Below are 25680 nucleotides of genomic sequence, written 5' to 3' on the forward strand. Positions count from 1 at the left end.
AGATGCTGTGTCTCTGAACCCAGAAAATTCTGGGTCAATTTTGCCTCTGGCATATCCTGTTTGAGTCACCTAAGTTATTAACCTCCTGTCAGTATTTCAACCAACTTAACAAAGATTAAAAATTGCAGAAAAAGTGCTCATTGACACAGGTAGAAGGCTTTTCCCTCTCTGGAAGCTATTTATGTTGATGAAATCACATATTCTTTCTATCTCTTTCCTTAAGAGATAAAGAATAGTTTTATTTTCCTACTTCTCCAAAAGAAAACATTCAAATAGACTATACCTCAAGGGCAGGGAATTGTTTTTTATCTCTTTTCATAGCCTCAGGACTTGCTTATTTAATAAATGTTTACTGATTGTTGAAATTCTCAGAATATTGTTTATATCCTGTGTACAATATAAATATGATAAATTATAGTTTATCTGGTATTTTATAAACCAAAAATTACTATTAACCAACACTTCCATGTTTATTGACATTACAGTTAATATTTAGAGACAGTGTGGCTTCTGAAATATCAATAATAATAATTAAGACATATAGTGCTAAAAGATTTGCAAAGCACTTGACAAATATGTCATTTTATTCTTGCAACAACTCTGAGTGTTAAGGTCTATCTCCACTTTACAGATAATGTAATCCCAATGTTGTCCCATTAGAAAGTTTGGGGGCCAGATTTGTTCTTAGCTCTTCCTCATTTCAGGTTCCAGCTTTCTACCTACTGTGTCACCTAGATGTCTCTTATCAATCAGAGATATTTCATCATATTCTGCATAGTTATATGCCAAGTAGATTTTACTGTAGACTTATTATTATTATTATTTTTTCCCCTGAGACTGGGGTTAAGTGACTTGCCCAGGGTCACACATCTAGGAAGTGTTAAGTGTCTGAGACACATTTGAACTTGGGTCCTTCTGAATTCAAGGCTGGTGCTCTATCCACTGTGCCACCTAGCTGCCTCTTAGCCTGATTATTTTATTAGTTATTCAATTCTCTGACAATACCCAAAAGCTGGGTTAATTTATAGTAAGTTTTCAAATTTCAATTATTGGGAAACAACATTTTTGCAAAAGGAGGAAAAAAAAGGCTCTTTATGTATTCTGTACCTACCAGTTACAAGTTCCCTTATTTCTGCATCAATAGATTTTCTTAACAATCGCAACAGGGCAGGTATCCCACCAACATTTTTCATGGCTATTTTATTTTCATCTGTTGATTTTCCATAAACAAGGTTGCGTAGTGCACCACAAGCATTCTTCTGAACTTCCAAAACTCTGTGGTCCAAAAGGTCAACCAGATATTTGATTCCTCCTAATCTACATACCTAGAAAGAGTTCAACAATAAATTAAATCTTTTAAATGCCCGAAAATTTCACATTTTATTATCATCATTATCATGTACAGAATATCAAGTCCTAGGGTTATACTTGATAAGTTCTAGGGTTTTCAGGAAGCTTAAAAACTAACAGAGCGATGTGACATTTGTTATTACCGTGTCCAACTTTTTGTGATTCCTTTTAGGATTATTTTGACAAAGAGACTATTGTCTCCTTTTCCAGCTCATTTTTAGAGATTAAAAAACTGAGGCAATTGGGATTAATATCTTGTCCAAGGACACGCAGCTAATATCTGAAGCAGGATTTGAACTGAGGAAGATTACTTTTTCTGACCTCACGTCCAACAATTTAACCATTGTGTCACCTACTTGTCCAATGCAACATATAAGCATTTAATTGAAAAAAGGAATGGAACATAACTGAATAATATGCAAAGTGCTCACAAATCAGAGAAGATTTCATGGAGAATGTAATATCTGAGCCAAGTCTCACAGATTTGGGAATATTTTTGATAGATATGGGAGAAGTCAATCAGACATAGGGAATGCATGGGAAAGGAAAATAAAAGCTATGTCAGGAGCTGGCAGACGCACTGATGAAGGTATATGAAGTTGGGCAATGAAAGAATGTGGAAAATTTTAAACTACAGGATTTATATATTAGATAAGTGAAAACCAATGAGAAATTTCAAATGGAAGAGTCAGACTAAGTCTATTTGTAAAACAGATGTGACAACAGTAGGATGGACACCTCAAAGGAGAAGTGAATCACTCAGTGTCACATAAGTGCTAAGTATCACTGGCCCATCAATTTCAGAGATCTCATTAGAAAAGCAAGAAGCCTGACCAGTACTTTATTTCAATACTTCAGTTTGGGGGTAATAAAGCCCTATACGAGAGAGAGGTTTGACAAGGCTAACATTTATTAAGCACATACTACATACTAATCAGGACTAGGGAATAAAATTCTTAAGTAAACAAACTTTAAAGGAGATCAGAAGATTATAATATTTAGTCAATCTTGACTGCATAAAATTATTTTGTTTTTAAATAAAATATTATTTTTATATTACCACCCACATTTCTCCATTTATCTTTCCTTCTACTTATTTTAAAGACATATCACAAAGAGTAGATAAGAAAATTTAGCACAATTAAATTTGCTGGAAAAAAACAAAACAAAAAATACTTGACATTTTGTGAATTATTTCTATATCCTATATACTTGCATGCGTGTACACATGTGTGTGTGTGTGAATGTGTGTATCTATGTTGGTAATCTAACCCAGAGATTTTTATGCATTTTGTATTTATTTTAGATAGAATTCCTCTTATAATTTCTACCTGGTTTTTCTTCATGCTACATAGAAATGCTAATCATTTCTGTAGATTAAATGTATTTTGAATCCTGCTCTTTAGTTGAAACTATTCATTGTCAATTTCATCACTGATTTTTCTGAGGTTTAGTAAGTACATGTTACATCACCCACCAAGAGAGAATTTTATCTCTACTTTGTCAATAACAATTATTTCTGTGTCCTTATCTTATTGCTGTGGTTAGCATTTAAAAAACTATGTCAAATAATGTACTGAGAAAATTTCTAACTGTGGCTCCATTGCAAACATATGTCTTTGATTATACTAAAGAATGGCTTACAAATTTTTTTTTAAACATTTCATTTATGACTTGCTTGATTTCTTTTTTAAAAACTGGACTATTAAAGACTATTTAAAACCTCAATTTCTTATTTTATTTTAGTTTGTTTTACATTTATCAAGTATGTAATCAAGCACATTTGAATTGTATGTTTTGCTGACATGAAAATGGACATAGTAGTTTCCGAGTTTCAAAAATTTCTTTGTTATGTGTAATGTTCTTGAATTGTGAGGGTCTGTCTGCTCAATTATAATCCTTCTCTGGGAGGAGATCTGTAAAATCTTTTCCTCTGTGCGCAAGTTTCTTGGGAGCTCTGAATCTCCTCCAGCTCTTGTCCTTTCTCAAATCAGACTGGTCTCCTTTCAGCCTGCCTGGTGTCAAAACTCTACCCCAGAGTCGATTCTCTCAGACCCAATGCTGCCCTTCTTTTATCCTCCCAGAGAATAGGCAGGTGAGAACTCAATGGGGTGTGGGGAAATACTTCCACCAATGAACTTGCTCCTCTTAGAATTCCTAAGGTGTAAACTCCCTTTAAAGGCCCAAACCAAAGGTCTGAGCCAGAGAACTGTCAAGTCAATCTGAGTTCTCACCTTGTAATTGTCCAGACAACCTGAATTCTCACCTCGTCATTGTTCAGACAACCTGAGTTCTCACCTTGTCACTGTCTAGACAACCTGAGTTCTCACCTTGTCACTGTCCAGATAACCTGAGTTCTCATCTGGTAATCCTAATAGATATGAACTGACTTCATTGTTTTTTTTTTTTTTTGGTTTTCTTTTTAATCTTTCATCTTGCACATAGCCTGGGTTGATTAGCTATGTTGTTGAATGTTCTATCCCTATATGAATATGGAGTCAAACTATGCTTTTCATTCAAATATGTATGTTTTGGAGGGCAAGTTGGAAGCTGATACAAAATAGTTTCAGCTATCAAAAACAGCTTCTTCAGTAGCTTTGAGATTACATTAAGACAATCAAACTGTAGTCAGAAGACAATGAATCAAAATAAAATCTGAATTCAGGTAGCTATGCAGATCACATTAGGAATGTAAATGGTAAAATTAAGAACTCAACTAATTACACCTAATTTTGAAGGGCATATGTAATCCTTATTTCTTCACCAGAGATTGCAAATGAATCAGAAATGAGGAAACTAGCCGTGTGGTATACTCAAGTTACAAAAATGGTTTTCTGAATGACAAATAAAAATACCAAAGATCTATCTAGTTTTGCTGAAACCTTGTATCTGTGTTTTTGGAACCTAGGATTTTATTTAACTGATGGTGTTTAACATACCTCTTGAAGATAGGTTTTCCTTATTGGGCAATAGGTAGTTAATGACCAGAGGTAATAATGGCAGAGTGAAATATGTACTACATTAGACGTTAAGACACTTTCATTTCAGACCTACCACTATCAGTAACTGTGTGTGACCTAAGAAAAGCTTTATTATCTTACTTTCCTCCTCTATAAATGAAGGCACTGGATAATCTGTAAACTTCTTTATAGCTTTGACATTTGATGATTCAATGGAAAGTCTTTGTACTTTGTACATACTTTATTGACTTGCAATTTCACCAATGTAAATTTTCCTTCACCAATTTATGATTCAAATAATTTGAGAATTGCAAAGGTTGAATAATTCATCACCCTAAAGCCAACCTAGTAGTTAGGAGCTATCTGAGCTTTTAGTTCCTTGGCATGACCATTGAGGACACAGGGCAATCTCCATGTCATAGCAAGGCACAAGAAGGGGACAACACTCCAGGGTCTTATACATAATTGTGTTTGCTTAACAAGCAGGAAGTGATAGTAGATTAGCATAGACCACAATTCTGTTATAATCTCTGAGATATAAGAATTCAGACCATAAGACACATCAGATAAAAATACTGTAAGATTTTTCACATTTAAGTTCCAAAGTTTCAATGTACTATTCTGCATCTCTACCGCAGTTCTTCCTTCAAGCTGCAATAGTCTGTAAAAATCAAGAATATCCCATTTGCCCTTCAACCCAAACCTGCAGGTGATTGTATAAGGCAGTTATGGAAAAGGTCATGTGAGAAGAACAGGTGGCAGTTTGTGTTGGACCACGAAGAAGGATAAAAAATGGACTATGACAGAGACAGTCCAGGGAACGATGAGTAAAGAAACAGAAATTGTCAAGTACAGAGCATATTCCAAAGAGGCTGAGTATAACTTCTGTATTCTTTCTTAGGTATCCAGATCAAACAGATAAAAAAAATAATTTTATTGTCAAATCAAAGATTAAGGAAGATCTGTGATGAATAAGTATGTGTAGCTCTCAATAATCAATAGATTAATATTGCTTCTGAAAAAATAAATTCTGATAAAACTTAGTTTATAGAAATTCATGATTAAAACTTCTTATAGCTTCATTTCACTATGTGTTGACTTAAGTCTGATCATACCAAATATATTACATACATACATATATATATATTCATATTTATTATATGCATTTCCTTTTATTAAGTTTAAGGAATAACAACATATTTGTTTCAAAGTTCTGTACCAGAAAATATTTTTCTTAATGAGGTTAAATTGATTAGCTTTTCTATGCTTCAAAACAAGCTAATTATAAAAACAAATAATAATTACTCCAAGATTATCATTCTTAATTTTTTATGAGAACTACTTAAATATGTAGGATTCCAAAATAATAAAAGTTTAGTAAAATGACTACTTAATTGAATAAAATGGTACCCTGACTATGAAACCTCTAAATTGAAGATCTTTTCTTTGTTTTCATTCAGATATCTTGTACCTCAGTTTTCACTTTGTTATCTCCAAAGCACAGATGTTGTAAGTAGGCCGCTGCATTTGCTTGAACTGATGGAAACTGATGCTGTAGCATGTGAATGACTTCAGGCAATTCAGGATCACGCCAAGCAAATTCTCTGTATGAGAAAAAAACAAGACCCCCCAAATTTTTCAAATTTGTACTTTTGGAACAATGAAATCATTGTTTCTATTGCCAAGAGATCTTTTGCACCATAATCAAAAAATTATTAAAATACCAAAAATCTTTGTAAAATTTAAACCAGTGATAAAATTATTCAAAGGCTCAGACCAAAAAACAAACAAATAATAACTAATGAGATATAGTTGGACAAAAGAAAAACATAGTTTTATATATTTCTTCCCATTGGTTTCATTAAAATAAATTGTTATTTTAGGGGGTAGCTTTTATTTTTTTTTTCATAGAACTAGACAAAAGTATTAGAATTCTTTTGGAAGATTATAGTTTTAATTTTGATGAATTTATATTTATATAACAACTGTTGGCTATGCTTGATACAGAATAAGTGTGGGTTCTTTAGCTTAGTGAATCGGGGGAACTTAAAAAGGAAATGAAAGATGAAAGAATAGCAGGATATCAGAAAGTTTGTGCTAATTTTATGGGCCTTATTTTGGAAAATTATGTGAGTGCTTGTTAAATATAAAGCTGTTACATTATGGGAAAATTGGCTCATTTGAAAATAGAGCTAACAATCTAAGTTCACTGAACTTGATAGAGGGATAAGAAAAAAAAATTACATGTTTAAGCAAACTCACCAAGAATTTATGTATTATTAGTAAGAAAAAAGTATTATGGGACAGATAGTTGGTGTAGTGGATACAGCATCAGTCCTGAAGTCAGGAGGACCTGAGTTCAAATCTGTCCTCAGATACTCAACACTTCCTAGCTGTGTAATCCCGGTCAAGCCACCCCAATTGCCACAACAATAACAACAAAAAAGAAAAAAGAAAAAAAGAACTATATTTAAAATAGTAGAAAAATAATTAAGTTTAAAATGAAAGAACTTATTTTATTAAACTAAGTTTTCCTGTGGTTGATCAAATTCCATTCATTAATCTGAACATTTAAAAATCTAAAATAACTCCAAATTGGATCATTTTTGCAAGAAGATCAACATATATGAAGAGTATAAATATTCATTAGCTGGATGTTTGAATAAACAGAACTGGACTTGTATTCAGATAAAACAGATTTCACAAATTGCACTATTTCGGGGCAGCTAGGTGGCGCAGTGGATAGAGTACCAGCCTTGAATTCAGGAGGACCTGAGTTCAAATCTGGTCTCAGACACTTAACACTTCCTAGCTGTGTGACCCTGGGCAAGTCACTTAACCCCAGCCTAAAACAAACAAACAAACAAACAAACAAACAAACAAACAACAACAACAAAAACCCCAAATTGCACTATTCCTTTTTTTCCTCTACTTCCCCTCTATTTTTTCATATCCCTTGTAGTCACAGTACTTAAATTTTAATAGTGATTAGACAGCTGAATGAACAGTTTCAAAATAACAAAACCAACTTCACTTAATTGAGAGAAAATTAGGTATTTTATATTTGCTCAGTATCTTGAATCTAGTGGTGCCCATTAAAGAAAAATTCAATAATTATTCAACTCTTATTTTATCTGGTTACCACTAGAAGATGTGGCTAAATCTCTATAGAGAGGATGCAATCCTAGATTAGCTTCATGATCTTTTGAGTGTCTGAACGGCGACTCTTCCTATGCATGTGTGAAAGAATTCTTGATCAATTTCACAAAACAGTCTTAATTTTTTCTTGTAAACAAAGTTTGGAGGGACAATGAAGAGAGCTTCTTTCCTTCTCATTGGCAAAGAAGAAAATTTAGCAAGAAATTCATTTTAATGATCCAGTATCATAATTTATTTGAGAAGTATTACTTTTATTGACATGAACTATTCTTATGTATGAAGAGAATGTAAATGAAAACACCCATATAAGTTGAGATTGTTTTTTACCTTTTTTTTTGCCCCACCAGTGTTTAGCAAAGCACAATAATCATTTAATGCTTGACTGACAAGTTCATGTGATATATTTTATATTAGAAATAAAAATAAGAATTAGTGTTTCACTACATGGATTTTAAAAAAGATCTTTTGGAGAATCAAGATGGGATGGATAGAAGTGGAGATAAGAGAGTTATATTGGAAATATGGAAGAATTAAAAAACAGAGTAAAACAGCAAAATTATATTTGATTACTTCTTGATAGGTGTAGCCACATATATTGTATGACTTAAATTAGACTACATAAATCAAAATACAACCAGAGTACTACTTATATGTCCTAGGAACATTAACAGATACCTTTTAAGTTTTAAAAGGTCTTATTAAAAATTGGGGACAACTTATACATCAAATGTAAAAAATTATAACCTTAAATTTCATTTTGGAGGTAGCTGCTTCATTGAGTCCTTCTATTAGGACCTAATGAACATTTAAGGCTTGCTCCTATGGTGTGAATAGTGAATAACTTTCTCAATGGTCTATATTCAGAATTCTAATGCTAAAATTAGTCCTGAGAGAAAAATGATTCCATGTATTATATTCATGAATGAATAATAAAAAAGCATTTATTAGGCACTTATGTGCCAAAAACAAAGACACTAATTTAAAAAGAAGAAAGGAAAAGAAAAGAAAACCTGTGTTCTCAAGGGGTTTTGACAGATACAGGGGAAACAACACACTTGGGGAGGTAGAGATTAGGAAAAGGGATATTTTCCCTGACAAAGTTAGAGAGACAGCATTGGGGGAAAATATTGATACACACCATCCAAGGCAAATTTCATCAAAGCTCCAGAAATGGAGAGGGATGAGTTATGGAAAAGAAGATGGCAAGTAAATTAATAAGGTCTTGGACAAATAAGTCAGACTCGAGCTTCCCTGAATTGTTTTATGCCTCAATTTACATTAATAAGCAATTATGCTTATATTTATAAAATATGAAAATAACTAAGTAAATGTCATTTAGAACTTTGAGTGATCTGTGACAGATTAATGGAAAAACATGAAGAATCACAAAGGATGAGATGATATATATATCCAAGGAAGGCTGAATTGTCATGTTGGTATATAATATTAAAACAATCCAAATTGAAAGTATAATATATAATATAAATCCAAATGAAGTATAATAATCTGACTTGATATAAATTAGTATTATATAATTTACTTTCTCCACATGTGAAGATTACAACTGAATGGAAATATAATTAAAAGTACAGAATGTCTCCAAAGTCTTAGTGTAGTTTTAAGCTTTAAAGGTTTAAAACTGTACTAAGACTTCAAGTATAACCTGATTTTCAATAAAGAAACTAGGATTTTGCTGAATGTTTTAAAACATTTATATTCCATGCTTTTCTGAAATTCAAATTCTAAACTTTGATTTCACCTTGACTTCAATTTCTATGAGTGTCCTTGCTACTATTATTATCCTAAGATAATAATTTATTCCTGTTAGGAAGTTCATTATAAGAAAAAGTTTCACATCATCAAAGCTAGCCATAATAGTTTTAAGCATTAGACTATGAAATTATCATATTATGAATAACTGAACTACATTACCATACTTGAAATTCTTGTTTATAGTGAATAAATTCAGAGGTCAAAAATGGAGACTTTGGGGACACATACAAAATAGAAAAGGTCAGACACTTTATTGCTTTTCTCAACTATAATAAATACTGTCATTTTATTTATTTTTGTAAGTTCAGTCAAGATAAAATTGCAAGCAATGCAGCCCAAACTTAGTGATATTCTACTAAACAACATTTGATTATTATGCCAGGTAGAGAATCTAACTGAGCATGGAATGAAGGGAAGGGTAGTCCAAGAATATCTGAATTGCATTTTAAAAAAATATTAACTTAAAATCCTAGTTTGTAATAAATTGGTCATTGTCATCATTCAGTAAAACATCAAAAAATAAAGACTATTTGAGTATCTCCCCTGTGACTATGAATAAACAACTTTTGATAAATGGACATCAATGAAAAAAAAAAGAAAATAAATGATTTTACTGCAAATAGAAGTAGTATTGGTGGATCTGTGATCAATACATTTCAAACAGTTCTCAGTTATTCTATACAAAGAGCAGTAGCAAAAATAAAACCTAAGTATTTAACAAAAATAACTTTATAATGAGGAGGGAGAAGGTATAAAGACTGGATTCTTACCAAAATCCAGATATCAGAAAGAAATAAAATTTAGTAGCAATTTTCTGTCTTTAAGAAATTAAAAAGGGGGGCAGTTAGGTGGTACAGTGGTTAGAGCACCAGCCCAGAAATCAGGAGAACTTGAGTTCAAATCTGGTCTCAGACTTAACACTTCCTAGTTGTATAACCCTGGGCAAGTCACTTCACTCTAATTGCCTCAGAGAGAAAAATTAGTTTTACCAATTATTCCTAAATTTTAAATGTACATTACTTAAAGAAACCAACATATTCAAATCAAGTAATGATTATGTACATTTCTGAATGGTTGGTACATTAAATGCAAATATCAAGAAAAATCTTGCTAAAAAATTAAAAGGAAAATCTTTTCTTCATTTTTCAAGGTAGGGACAACTAGATGGTACAGTAAACAGAGCACTGGCTCTAGAGGATCTGATTTCTAATACGGCCATAGACACTTAACGCTTACTAGTTGTGTGAAGGCAAATCATTTAATCCCTATTGACTAGCAAAACCAAACCAAACCAAACCAATCTTTTAAGGTAATTTTATTACAAGATTATATTAAACTGAATTTTCATAAAATTTAACAAAATTAAAATTAAAATTAAACAGAAGTTTTAAAGTAAATTGATTAATGAATATATATCCATCAATATGGTAAAATTTAGAACTCACTTTTAAAATACTAACAAATCATCACACTTAATATTTAATAGGTCAAGTTTAGTGGTAGCCTATAAATCAAGTTGGGGGAATATTTTCCTATCAATGCTTTCTGACTACCTAAATCCTTCAATGATCAATGCTCTAACCATGCCAAACAATAATATGCATTTTTTACACTTGGATTAAAGTAATAAAAAAAAAAGAAACTCATATTTAAAATCAATTTCAGTGATCATCAAATGTGAAATAAAACCCAAAATAGTATTTATTGGGAACTGTTGATATTACAGGATTGGTATTTTAAAAAAGTTTAATTTTAAGAACGAATTTCTATAACATTATACAATTATTGATAATTGTCACTGATACTTGCCTAGGGTCTTTTTGAATGCTATCTATGGATGGTGATCTGGTTGTTCCATCATCAGTTGGTGCTGCATGCTGAAGTCTGTTATAATTGCACTCTTGCATTCGATACTGCATTGGCCGGTAAGGTTCAGCATAAGTAGCTGTTGTGTTCAGAGCATAATTGTTTCTTTGGTATGTAAGAGTGCTTCGCTGGCTGGATGACCTTTGCAGATTTCCAACACCTAGTACAAAGTCAAGATTTTCAAAATCTATATATGAATTGATAATATATTTAAATGAAGTTATATACATTTTCTTTATAATCTGAAAGTAACTTTTATGCTTCAAATAGCATAATAATTACAATTATTTTGTATGAGTAAAATCTTACACAATCAGCCATTTAAAAAATACCTAATCAGATACACTAAGACTACAAAAAAAAGTGATAAATGTTTGAAGGGATATAGGAAAACTAAAACACTGATGCATTGTTGGTGGAATTGTGAACTGATCCAGCCATTCTAGAAAGCAATTTGGAACTATGCCCAAAAGGTATAAAACTGTTTATGCCTTTTGATCCAGCAGTATCATTACTAGATTTATATTCATAAAAGAGGGAAAAGACCATGTGCAAAAATGCCTGTAACAGCTCTTCTTGTGGTGGCAAGGAACTGGAAATTGAGGGGCTGCCCATCAATTGGGGAATGGCTAAATAAGTTAAGGATGAATGTGAATATGAATGTATGTGAAATATGAATGTAATGGAACACTATTGTTCTATAAGAAATGATGAATAGGCTTTTTTCAGAAAAGTCTAGAAAGACTTAAGAACTGATGCTGAGTGATGGGACCAGAATCAGGAAAAAAAGTTGTATACAGCAACAGCAAGATTATGAGATGATCAATTATGGTACAATTAAGCTCTTCTCAGCAATATAGTGATCTAAGACAATTCCAAAAGACTTTGATTGGAAAATATCTGCATCCAGAGAAGGAACTATGGAGACTGACTGCAGATCAAAAGATACTATTTTTACCTTTGTAGTTATTTTGGTTCCCCCCTCCCCCTTTCTTGTGTTTTTCCCTTTTGTTCTGATTTTTTCTTTCTTAACAAGACTCATGGAAATAAGCTAAAAATTGATTGGACATGTATAACCTATATCAGATTGTTTGCTGTCTTGGGGAGGTGAGAGGTAGGGAAGAGAAAAAAAAAAATTGAAATTCAAACTCTTAAAAAAATGAATGCCATTCTTGGTGGAGTTGTGAACAAATCCAACCATTCTAGAGAGCAATTTGGAATTATGCTCAAAAAGTTATCAAACTGTGCATACCCTTTGATCCAGCAGTGTTATTACTGGGCTTATATCCCAAAGAGATATTAAAGAAGAGAAAGGGATCCACATGTGCAAGAATGTTTGTGGCAGCCCTTTTTGTAGTGGCTAGAAACTGGAAATTGAATAGATGCCCATCAATTAGAGAATGGTTGGGTAAATTATGGTATATGAATATTCTGGAATATTATTGTTCTGTAAGAAATGACCAACAGGATGATTTCAGAAAGGCCTGGAGAAACTTACATGAACTGATGCTGAACCAGATCATTATACACTTCAACAACAATACTATATGATGATCAATTCTGATGGAAGTGGCCCTCTTCAACAATAAGAGGATCCAAATCAGTTTTAATTGATCAGTAATGAACAGAACCAGCTACACCCATTGAAAGAACACTGGGAAATGATTGTGGACCACAACATAGCACTCTTTCTGTTATTGTTTGCTTGCATTTTTCTTTTTTTTCCCCAGGTTATTTTTTTTACCTTCTTTCTAAATCTGATTTTTCTTGGGTAGCAAGACAACTATATAAATATGTATACATATATTGCATTTAACATATACTTCAACATATTTAACATGTATGGGACTATCTGCCATCTAGGGGAGGGGATAGAGGGAAGGAGGGGAAAAATTGGAACAGAAGTTTTTGCATGGGTCAATGTTGAAAAATTACCCATGCACATGGTTTTGTCAATAAAAAGCTATGATAAAAATAAATAGAAAGATAAATAAATGAATGCTAAAAACCATCTTTGCCTATAATTTGAAAAATAATGTATTATTAAAACAAAATTAACTAAATAACTAACACCTAAAGGCAGTTAAAAATGTGATCAGGTATCAACACTATCAAAACAAAGTTATTTTTACGAGGAGAAAATGAAGAGTATTAAATAAGTCTTTAGAATATATATTTTAATGAATTTAATAAAAATTTGTAGTTTACAAATAAATAAAAAGAAAAAATAGCCTAAGAGTGAAAATAGTATAATCTAATCAAATCTAATTATTAAAACTACCTGATCTGAATATTTGTGAATTAACTAATGAAAACACCAAAGAAAAGAAAAAAAAAAAGTATACTTTAAATACTTGGATGAGGGATTGTTTGCTTTCAACACATTTTAATTTTAATTATAAGAAACGAGGATTTTGTCCAACTTAGGAATTTTATTCTACAATTAAACTGGACAATAACTCAAGTTGTTTAAACCATCTTTGACTCAGTCATGGTTTTTCAGATAAGATTATGTTACTATTACAACCACAGATTTCAGCTGATAGTCTAATGTTCATTTTTGTTTTATGTTACTATTAGGTTACCAGTATTCAGAGTCCAGTGAGTTTTAGGATTCAATGTAAATCAAATGCTTTATAAAAAAGAAGGATTTAGTAAATCAAGAGGGTGTGCGTGTGAGTACATGTAAGAAATTGTTATAGATAAGTTTGAAAATATATGAATAGCCTACTGAAGATATGATATACAACTTTTCTCTGAGTATTTGCTTTAAGATTAAAAAACAGAAAAGAAAATTTGAACTTGAATAATTTTCTTTTCCAAGTTGCCATCTATCTAAAATATAAAGCTATAGGTTTCTTAAAAAGCATAATAATCTACATGTTCATTGATTAGATTTAATCAAAGCAAAAAAAATTGCATAACCTGTGAATAAGTACTTAATGAACTCAATTTATTATGTTTATTGATTTATCAATCATTCTGACAGCAAAATTATTTCTTTCTGACTGAACACAGTCTCAACAATATAAATCTTCTGTTGGGAAACAGAATAATTGTATGAGTAAAAAATTTAATACCTACCTGATCCAGTGCGATATAATGCTGTCTGGGACCCCTGGAGCTCAACGGTTCCATGATTTGGACTACGATATATTGGGCTATAATAAGTTCTCCCTTCATATATAGGGGTGATATGCAAGTCAGGAGACACAGCAGAACGCAATTCTTGCCCAAGTTGGCTATGCTGACTAGCATAAGAACTTCTCAAGCCTATAAGCAAGAAAATTTTATAAAGATACATGAAAGATCAAATGAACACATAACAAAAAAACCTCATCAAAACACTAACCATAACAACTGGTTTTCTAATAAAATAACATTTTCTAATAATAACTGATTTTCTAATAAAATAACATTAAACTAAGTAAATATGCAAAGGAACTCATTAATAATTCTGAAATACATGTTTTCTTGGCAATCTAATGAAAAGGGCACAACTAAAAATGAAAGACAGGAAGGGCAACAAGCCAGGAATTAGTGTGTTACTAAATTGTGTGAATTACATTCACACAAAAGGTAGATGACTGGGTATGTTGTAGAGGGTAACTTTAGAGAACTTGGCTTTTGAGAGCCCTTACAATTCTGTGAAAGGAAAACTATTACAAGAATGATTAATATTGTATACCTATCTGGGATGGATAATAAAATTAGATTCTAAACCATTTTTCAAAATTGTAATTTATAATCTCATTTTCTTTCTTTTCTTTTTTTGCTGAGGCAATTGGGATTACGTGACTTGCCCAGAGTCACACAGCCAGGAAGTGTTAAGTGTTTGAGGTCAGGTTTGAACTCAGGTCCTCCTGAATTCAAGGCTGGTGCTCTATCCACTGTGCCACCTAGCTGCCCCGAAATAGTGCAATTTGTGAAATCTGTTTTATCTGAATACAAATATGCTTTTCAAAGCAACCAATTCCTTAACAACAACAACAAAAAAAAGTACATTTTGTTTTGGTGTTTTCATTAGCTAATTCACAAATATTCAGAAATTTTAATGATTAGAAAAATAGGATGATTATTTTCATTTTTCATTCTCAGCAGCATCTTTTTAAAAAACACTTATTTACTATTACTGCATATTGTAGAATTTTGTTAAATTCATTAAAATCTGTAGTCTAAAGAGAGCTATATAACAATATTCTTACTTCCTGATCATAAAAATACTGTTTGTTTTGATAATAGTATAAGTACTTGAAATAGTGCCAAATACATATAAGGCACTGGACTGGGTATTAAGGATAAGAAAAATAAAAAATTAAACAATCTCTACTTTCAAGGAACATATATTGCTTAAAATAAAAGTGAATATTACATTATTAAGAAACTTAACAAAATAACTAGTCAACTTCTTACTCAATGCAGAATTCTCTTTACTTTATTAGGATAGATAATCATTCCGCTTCTGTTTTAATATTTTGAAATAGTAATGAATAACTCATAAGATAGACTATTCCATTTTTGTAAAGTTCAAAGTATTAGAAAGTCCTTCATTATACTGTGCCAAAACAGATCTTTCTATATCTTCTATCCCAATTCCTGAAGATGCCATCTGGCACTATATGGAACCAGTTTGTTCTTTCTTCCCAAAGACATTCTTTCAAACACTTGAAAATAATTAAAATGTATTTTTCTTTCAGATTAATATTTCTTATTCTTCCCACTAATTTTCACATGACATACTTTTAAAAACGTGTACATCCTGCTTACTTTTCTAGACAATGATCAGTTTATTTTATCTTACTTTTTTGTTATTCAATATATTAACTATCTCTTTTACCTTTTTTGGCCATTCATATCTCGTTCCTATGTATCCATCTATCAATAAGCACTTACTGTGTGCTGGGAACTACAGAAGGGGCTATATCAACTACTGATAGGATTACAATGTTATTAGAAATATTCTCATATTTTACCTGTTCTGCAGTTATTAACCACAAAGAAATTTTGGTATTACTGTCATTCATATTTGCTGGGTAGAATAACATTTTATGATTCAGTGGAAACACTGAACATAATCTTTAAATTGGATGGAGAAAATAAAAGTTATATGAAACACTTTTTGCTTACTTTTTAAACGTTGGTGATAATGGAACATTATTAATCGGAGAAAAGTATTTTTCATTGTCATAATTGCATTAAAATTAAATCTGGCCAAATATGAATGATGTTGTTTAGTGATAATAATTGTTATTCAATTGTTTCAGTCATGTCTGGTTTTTTTTTGTGACCCTTTTGGGGATTTTCTTGGCAAAGATTAAATAAAGAGAATTGCCATGAGACAAATAAGGTTAAGTGATTTGAACAAGTTCATAAAGCTAATAAATGTCTAAGGCTGGATCTGAACACAGGAAGATTAGTCTTCCTGATTTCAGATCCACCACTTAATCCACTGTGTTGCCTAGCTTCCCCATGATAATTGATTTAAAAAAGTCAAATTTTGTGCCAGTAGTCATTAGAGATAGTATTCTGTAATTTTCTAACTCTTCTTTATCTTTTCTTAGTTTAGATATTAAAAACAGATTATTCTTATCAAATTCTGGTAGTATCCTTTCCTAAATTTTGCAAATACATTTTATGATATTAAAATTAAATTTCCTTTGAATACTGGGTCAAAATTTTTCCTTTGATAGCTCATTTGTATCTTCTTTAATTCCCTTGTTTGAGACAGTATTTAAAATGTCAATATTTCTGGTTAATCTGGGTATTTTATATTCTTGTAAATATTCATCCCTTGTCTTTCTCTTGATGTTCAGAATTGCAACTTCTATGTTTGGTTAAGGTTTTAGTATTTGTCAGTTTTCTAAAATTTTAAATTGCATGCCAAATTCATTGATTCTTTTTTTGTTGTTGTTGCTAAAAATATTCAGATAGAAAAACTTTCTCTTAGTTGACTACTTTGCACACTAAAAATTAGATATGTTCTGTGTCACATTCCTTAATAAAATTGTCTGTTGTCTTTGCACCACCAAAACATTTATTCTCTAATTAAATTTGAATCATTTCTTTAAAGATATTTATTGATAATTTTTATTCTGGCCAAAGATGTATTTAGTATTTCTGCTTTTCTCCATTTGTTTATGATAAATACTAAGCCATTTGAGGCATCTATGTTTCACTTTTTATAGCATTCTAGTATTTTTCTGGCTTATTCTTTTAATCATGACTATTTTATGGTTCTTGTCTGAAAACATGATTGGTATTTCTACTTTTAAAGATTCTTCTGAAAAACAGAAAGTTCTAATAGAATCTTTCACTTTAACTTAGCATGAAAGCTTGTTTCAAATGGGCTTTGGAACTCTCCCCTTCACCTTATTTACAGGATTCTGCTTGTTAATCTTTTTTGCTACCCACCATCCATTTTAAAGTTCAGTTCATCCTATAACTTTTTGTGGTTATTATTGCTAATTATTTATTTTCCTTCTAACCTCTTAAATATTTTTTCTTGATTTCTTTCTTTACCCCACAACTCTTTATAAAAAGGAAGTATAGAAAGAAAACTAATCATCACTACTAACAATCTATACTAGAAGTGGTGTGTACCTATTCCTTAACTCTCTTTTCATCAGGTCCTGTTGCCAATCTCTGCTGTTTTTTTTTTTCTTTCTTTCTTTCTTTCAATCTCCTTATAATCTTTTTCCTATTTAGATAAATTTCACGAGGCTCTTCTCCACTATAGTGTTTTCAATTTATGAGACTAAATTCTTTACCCTTATTCATTTGTTTCCTATTCTTAGTCCTTCATTTTTCTTTCTAGTTGTAAAACTAAGAAAATGAAGCCACATCCAATATCTGTATATGTCCCATTTTCTCCCAAGGTGAGCCTAAAAGAGAGTAGGATCCCCCATGGACAATTAATTCTTTTATCCTCTTCTTGGGACATAAACATTTAATCATGGTTTTGTCTCTTCCAATTGCTAGACTACATTTACTTTATTAGATTTCTTTTGATTCTTCTCTTTTCTTTTCAAAGTTTTATTCAGTCTTGGGATGTTCGATTTGATTCCTTTGTACTTGGATTCTTTCATACTAATTGCTTGCACTATTTTTCCTTTGATTTACAAGCTACTGATTTTAGCTCTAATATTCTGGAGTTTTTAGATTTTATTTTTTCAAGAGATAATCAGAGGATTCTTTATTATTTTCACATTACCATTGGGTTTTGATAGATATAGGCAGGTTTTTTTTGTGTGTGTGTGACCAGTTTTTTGGGGGGGGGCTGGAGGGTTATGGATTTCAGGTAATCTGAAAAGTTTTAAATGATTTCTTTTCTACTAACTTTCTAGTTCATCTATTTTTGATAGTAATTTTTCTAACAATTTAAAAATATCTTTAAACATTTTAAGTAATAATCTTTTTATCTCATGTAATGACCAATTGCTATTTCTCCTATTTTCTCCCTTGAAGAAACGTACTACTTGGTAAAATAATCTATCTTTCCTCCTTAGCTCTACTATCATTTGAAAATCTCATGATTCATTTCTTCCAGTCACTTTTATAGCTATTGTGACCAAGTCTTCCAGAGTTCTCTTAACCCAAAGTACTCCTCCATTCTGTTTAAAACTCGTTTTCAGTCTTGGTTCTTGGATTAAAATTTTTTTGGTATATTAATACTCTCTAGTACTTTTAGATGAGTTAAATAGGATTTGTTTGGACTCGATCTCATTGCCATTATCTCATCTGAAAGGAATGGTTAGAACTAGGCCCTATTCTTTGCCTTGAGTTTCAGCAAGTCTTTGAATCCTTTTCTTCATATAAACCCCAATTAGGAATTTATTCTGTTCTTATGGTTACTGTGAAAAGTCCAGTATGTTGTAGAACATACTGATCAGAGAACTCCTGCTTAATCCCAGAATCAAAAACCCAGGCTCTAAGGGGGCTTTATATCTTGTGCTCTGAGGAATATGTGGGACAGATCCTAATTCTTTGTTCAATGACCGATGGTGTGTGGTTCCATTTCTTGCTTCTACACTAAAAGGCAGGGATTTCTGTCTGGATTAAGGTCCAAGAATACCAGAGCTCTCTTTGACTTGTAACTTAACCTCCTCCAAGAAGACCCTCTTTAAGAATCAGCTAGTTAATTGTCAGAATTTGTGCTAACTTTCCTGGTGTAACCCTTATACCAATGTCTTATAGATTTCTAGACATCTTTTGATGTGGTTTGGTTCTCAACAAGAGAGTTTACTTGTATTCCTCTTCATTTTTTAATCTTTCACATTGTCATCTGAATTAGAAGTCTGGTGCAATTATTTTGGAATTCAACTTAGAATTATGCTAAAGTGATTAAATATCAATTTGCTTCTGCTTACTTCACTTTGCTTAAGTTTATATAAGGTCTTTTGCTGCTTTTTCATAATCTTTAAATTCTTCATTTGTCTTTAACTATTGAAAAGTAATACATTAACTTATACTTTAACATATTTAACATGTATTAGTCAACCTGCCATCTAGGGGAGGGGGAGAAGGAGGAGAAAAATTGGAACAAAAGTTTTGCAATTGTCAATGCTGAAAAATTACCCATACATATATCTTGTAAATAAAAAGCTATTAAAAATAAAAAAAGTAATACAGTTATCTCTTCCATATATTGACTTTCCCTACTGCAGTTTCCATATATCACAGATCAGCATAAGAAATTTGGGGGGAGTTTTTGTGGAAGCTACAGACAACACATGAAGGATTGCAGAGAAACTGAAAAGTTTAGAAAATCAGAAACGCATAGAATATATGTATAGTATTGTATAATATCAGTATATTTTATCTTTTAATATCATCATAATTTAGACTTCATTTCTGGTATGAAGAACCAGAAAAATTTTACTCAGATTTTATAGATCATGGGGAGTATGATACCCCTAACCCTTATGATATGGGAAGAATAATTACATTTAATTATGCCTTTGACACTTTGTTTATTTGTTCTCCAATTGTATGTAATAGATACTTTTGGAAATGCTTTTCTTACTGGAGCAAGAGCAGCAGCAACATACATTTGGCACATAGTAGGGCTCTTTTTCATTCCCTGTGGCAAAATAACTTTGGATATAAAACTGTTAGAACTGAATTGAAAATCATGTATATCTTGTTGAATTAAAAAACACAACACAATTCCTAATTTTTCCCAAAACAGTAAAATTTTAAAGGGAAGGAAAATGCTATTATTTTCTATAAAAGGAGTTGGAAAAATATTTTGTTTTTAATGGATAAAATTTCTCATACATTTATCAGTTAAATGATTCATTCCCCACCTTCAAAAATATGAAAACCAAATAAAAAACATTCAGAATCCAACAATATCATACATGTTTACCCTGTTGATCATTTACCATTCTTATTCCCTTTAATTTATTTAATAATATTACATGTAAGACCTATTAATATAATATAATCTATTTTTCATCATGAGTTATTTTAAATTTCTTTTTTTAATATAGAAGTTAATATATTTCAGTACATCAACATGGGGTTCTGTAGGGGAAAGCAATTTTAATATGCTATTACATAATTTAGATTCTATTTAAACTTTAGAAATCTCAGTGTCTGAATCTCTTAACCAAATATTGCTTTAGCTTTATTGATGAACTTAAAGAGAATTGCAGCAAATCAAATGATTAGTACATTTTTAGGGATGTGTCTTAACTCTAATTGTGGCAAATAAGCAAAAAAGATAAATTGCACAGCTTAAATAATTATATTCAGAACAAATCAAATTATATTCAGAACAAATCAGCATGTATACAACTCAGAACCCTGGCTTACTCTACCTCTGGGAATTCTGGGAAAGTCTGGCTTTATCAGTGGAGAAATAAATTGTCTAGAGAAGAAAATATTCAGGTTGGACTATATTTCTTCTGAAACAATGTCTGATAAAGAAATCAAAGCTATCTATAGTCAATATGGAAAAAATGCTCTGAATCACTATTGAGCAGAGAAATGCACCTTACACCTATCAGAATGGTCAATATTACAAAAATTGAAAATGTTGGATGTTGAAAGGGATGTGTGACTCTAATGTACTGCTGGTGGAATTGTGAACTGATCTAACCCATTCGAGAGAGCGATTTGGAACTATGACCAAAAGGCTATAAAACCATGCATATCCTAGGTCTATATTCCAAAGACATTTAAAAAAAGGGGAAAGGACCTATTTATATAAAATATTTAGAGTTACTCTTTATGTGGTAGCTAAGAAATGGAAATAAAGGAATGCCCATCAAGTGGGGATATCATATACCAAATCGTGGTATATGATTGTAATGGAATATCATTGTGCTATATGAAGTGACAAGCAGAATGATTTCAGAAATGCTGTAAGACTTACTTGACCTGATGCACAGTAGAGTGAACATATCTAGGAAAACACTGTACAGAATAATAGCAGTATTATATGATGAAAACCTTAATGGCTTTGCTATTCTCAGTAAGAAATGATCCAAGATGTAATCTCAAAGCACTAATGATGTATACTCTCCAACTCCAGAAAAAGTGATATTGACTGAATACAGACAAAAATATGCTTTTCCTTCCTTCCTTATACAAAATAATATGGGAATGTTTTATGTAATTTAAAAAATTGTTTTAAAAAGAAACAAAAACAAGTCTCCTGTTTACCAGATAATCAGGTTTATATAATCAGTAGAGGAAAGTTTTACATGGGTTAGGATAAGAGGTAGAGAATTAAAATTTTTTTTCACTTATTGTGGCTCACTGGATAAAAACTGCACATCTTTCCTTTTTCTATTGACATTTAGGTATAGATATAGAAATATATTAAATTCAATGAGAGAGAGAAGAGGGACATGAAGAGGAAGGGTAGATTTAGGGAGGGATTAATCCTAAATAAAATGAATTTTTGCATGGTGGTATGTGACAGGAACAAAATGCAAAAGAAGACTCTGTAATGAGGGAATTGACATAAAGAAAAGGGCAGCAGTGGAATGAAAACAGATTGAATATAAATCACCAGTGTTTAACACAATCCTGTCTCAACATGCTCTTTTCCTTCATAAAGGTGAGAGAAAATGCAAAAAGAGGGGGAAAATAAAAGAATAGGCTTGATAGAATTATGTAATTGGTTATAATTATAAAAATAAATACAAAAGGAATGAACTCACCTATAAAGTAGGACAGCAGAGTTCAATAAAATATTAGTTGAAAGAAGATTCAAATATAGTTAAAATAAGGGACAAGAGCATTTGCTCTTTATTTAATGCATAAGCTAAATTAAAAAAAGCAAAGTTAACAATCATGATTTGAGATAAGCAATAGCAAAAATAGATTTGATTAAATGAGATAAATCAGAAATCTACATTATGCTTACAAGTATTACACAAAGTTAATATCAATAATTAAAATATATGTACTGATGTGGCATAGCATGTAAAAACTGAAAGAAAAAGCTTACATGAAGAGATAATAACACTAAACAAATCTAATGAAAATCAGAACAATAAAAAAAAATTAAAATCTAACTAACCATGTGCTAGGGTATAAAAACTTCACTAATGAATGCAAAATAATTAAACACATACTTTATTAACTGTGATATAATATAAATTATATTTATAAAGGGTTTTTGAAGAAAGGATTAAATATTAATTGAAGACTAAATAACTTTATCCTAAACAATTTATGGATCTGATTCAGTGACAAACAATGATTCCAAAGAATTCCAAAGATGAAACGTCACACTACCTTTTTAACAGAAAACATTGATTAAGAAATATATATATATATGTATATATATACACATATATACACACACATACACACAAACACATATTCATTGGGTGATATAGTGAATGGGAGAAAAATTCTAAAATATATTAAAATAGGAAAAAAGTCTTATAAAATTTAATTTAGACAAGGGGAGATTTGTGAACTTTCTTAAAAACTGTGATGACTATTTCAATATAATTGTTTTCCTCTGTAATCCATTGTATTTTGTTTTAAGCATTTAAAAATGTTTTTCTGAGAAGGGTCCACAGATGTCACCAAATTTCCAAAAGTATCCATGATTAAAAAAAAAATGTTAAGAGCCCTTGGTTTAGGCTAAAATAAAACTAAATATGACAACAATCCACAAATGGATATTTTACGTAAAGAAACAGGTCACATCTGAAACAAAGAAGATGAATGAGGAAGAATATTTTTTAACATGACCAAATAAGGGATACAAAAAAGACAGAATAAGTGTAAAAGATAAATTTTCTGATAAAGGTTTTGATATCCCATGATATAAAAGGAATAGATAAAAATGACCATAGAATATCCAAGGAATGGCTAAGAATGACAATATAAGAATGACAAGATTCCTCAATATGGACAAATGATAACAAGCAGTTCTCAAAAGAAGAAATCAGTCAATAGCCATATGAATAGCTACAAATCACTAATATTTTTAAGGCAAATTAAAACAATTCTCAAGTTTCACTTTACAAAGATGGATAATAATGACAAAAAAAGGAAAATGGAATTGTTAGAGGGGCTGAAGGAAGATTAGCACATTGGTGGAGTCTTGGTGGAGCTATAAATTAGTTCAACTATCCTAGAAAGCAATCTCAAATTACATTTGGAAAGCCAACAAAATGCATATTCTTTGATATAGGAATTTAGAGATACCAATACCCAGAGTTCAGGGAAAGATGAAAAATCCCACAAATATTCAAAATCTTGATATCCATCTGCTAAGAGAAAAGTGAAGGACTCAAAGAACACAATGAGAGATAAATTTTGGGGCATGGCAAATATGCACATTTTTTTGGTTAGTTAAGATTTATTTGCTTTTAAAAAATTTAAATCTTCAAAGAGATAAAAAGATTTTATTTGCACTATTAAAGACCTTTATAGAAATCTGAAAACTAAAATTTGATAATCTGAAATCTCTTGTTGTAGAGACACTAAATTTCAAAGTCTATTTACTGAGTATCAAAGACCAGTGTCAGACCAGAACATGAAAGTGATCAACTAAAGTCCTTGATTTCAGCATCAAATATTCAAAGAAAACCTTTCCTATTGATTCACATTTCACAAGATTTCAGCAATATAGGGACTATTCCATATCTCCAAGTGTAATAATTTTAGATGACCACGGAGAAATTTTTTGGTTTTTTAAATTCATCTTTCATTATACTAGCATAGTTTATTATCTCATATCTGGGTAACTGTAAGACTGTGTCTTTAATCCCTCCTACACATTACTAAGATTAGAGATTAATATTTTTAAAATACTGATTTTAATGTCACTGCCTTGCTCAAAATTCTCAAAATTCTTCTGACAGTTCCCCATGTAGATTCAAGATCTCTCACAATCTGGCTCTAATCTACCTCAAAGATTTTATCCATCTCTCTACCAACAGCTTCTTAACTCCAAACAAATGGAGTTTGATTCTGAGCATGATTCCTCTTTAGACTTTATCTATCACCTTAGCTACCTTCTCATGTTAGTACTTCTCTCCTCCTCTGTAATCTTCTTACCCTGGAACACCCTTTTCTTCCAAGGTGTTACTCTGTGGGACTCCATTTTGTGGAGGGGTCTAGGTTTAACAACAAAGATTCTTATTTCAACTCTACTTCTGATTCATTTGATTTTGTCACTATACCCATGAATGGGTATCTTTCCTTCCTTCACCACCATACTGTTTAGCTCTATTTAAGTACTGTCTTTCCCCATTCAAATTTAAGTTACTAGGGCATAGGAATTATCTTTCTTTTTTCTTATGTCTCTATTCCCAGTGTCTGGGTTGATATCAAATATTTAATAAATGCTGGTTGACTGACTGGCACATTATACATATTCCCATTTCTGCTCCAATCTTTTTCTTGTACAGAATATTCTTTCTAAATAATTTTATTTTATGTAGTTCTTTCCCAACAATAGCACTTTTCTCATGAAACTTTACTTGCCTTCTTCATTCCAAGTTAATTTCTTTTTTTTTTTTTCCTTTGAGGCTGGGGTTAAGTGACTTGCCCAGGGTCACACAGCTAGGAAGTGTTAAGTATCTGAGACCAAATTTGAACTTGGGTCCTCCTGAATTCAAGGCTGGTCCTCTATCCACTGCGCCACCTAGCTGCCCACCAAGTTAATTTCTTATCCAAATTTAGTTGATACTTAAGCAGAAAACAGGCAGGAACTATATCTTAAATTTTTTTTGTATTCCCATTATCTAATATAATGCTTTGTATATACTGAGTGCAACAAATGCTTGTATACTAACATGAAACACATGTTTTTAAAACTTCCATGACTTCATGGATTTCCCCTGCTATAACAATTCCATTCAAATAGAGACGGGAGGCTGTCCTAGAGATTACTGAGGCAAAAATTTTAATTTCAGTAAGTGTAACGAAAGTGCTGGATGAAATTCACCAAAAGATAGCTTATATAGTATTTCCTCTTGGATAAATTTTCTATAATCAAAAAAGCTTGATATAAGGTCTTCTTATAGTTGTCTAAATTTTCAAATATAACAAACTGAAATGATATGCTCTCAATTAAAAAAATTACACACATGTG

General features: G+C 31.2%; 1 protein-coding gene across 1 annotated transcript in view; it reads right to left on the reverse strand.

Annotated features, from left to right (window-relative positions):
• The window catches only part of PKP4 (plakophilin 4), a 227778-nt gene that overhangs the window by 38728 nt on the left and 163370 nt on the right, over window positions 1–25680 (reverse strand). Inside the window, 4 exon segments of the mRNA XM_074303392.1 lie at window positions 1112–1325; window positions 5782–5914; window positions 11052–11268; window positions 14193–14381. Of these exon segments, the coding sequence (XP_074159493.1) occupies window positions 1112–1325; window positions 5782–5914; window positions 11052–11268; window positions 14193–14381 (753 nt within the window).

Source organism: Sminthopsis crassicaudata, chromosome 3, assembly GCF_048593235.1.
Source record: "Sminthopsis crassicaudata isolate SCR6 chromosome 3, ASM4859323v1, whole genome shotgun sequence".
In the NCBI taxonomy this organism is placed as follows: domain Eukaryota; kingdom Metazoa; phylum Chordata; class Mammalia; order Dasyuromorphia; family Dasyuridae; genus Sminthopsis; species Sminthopsis crassicaudata.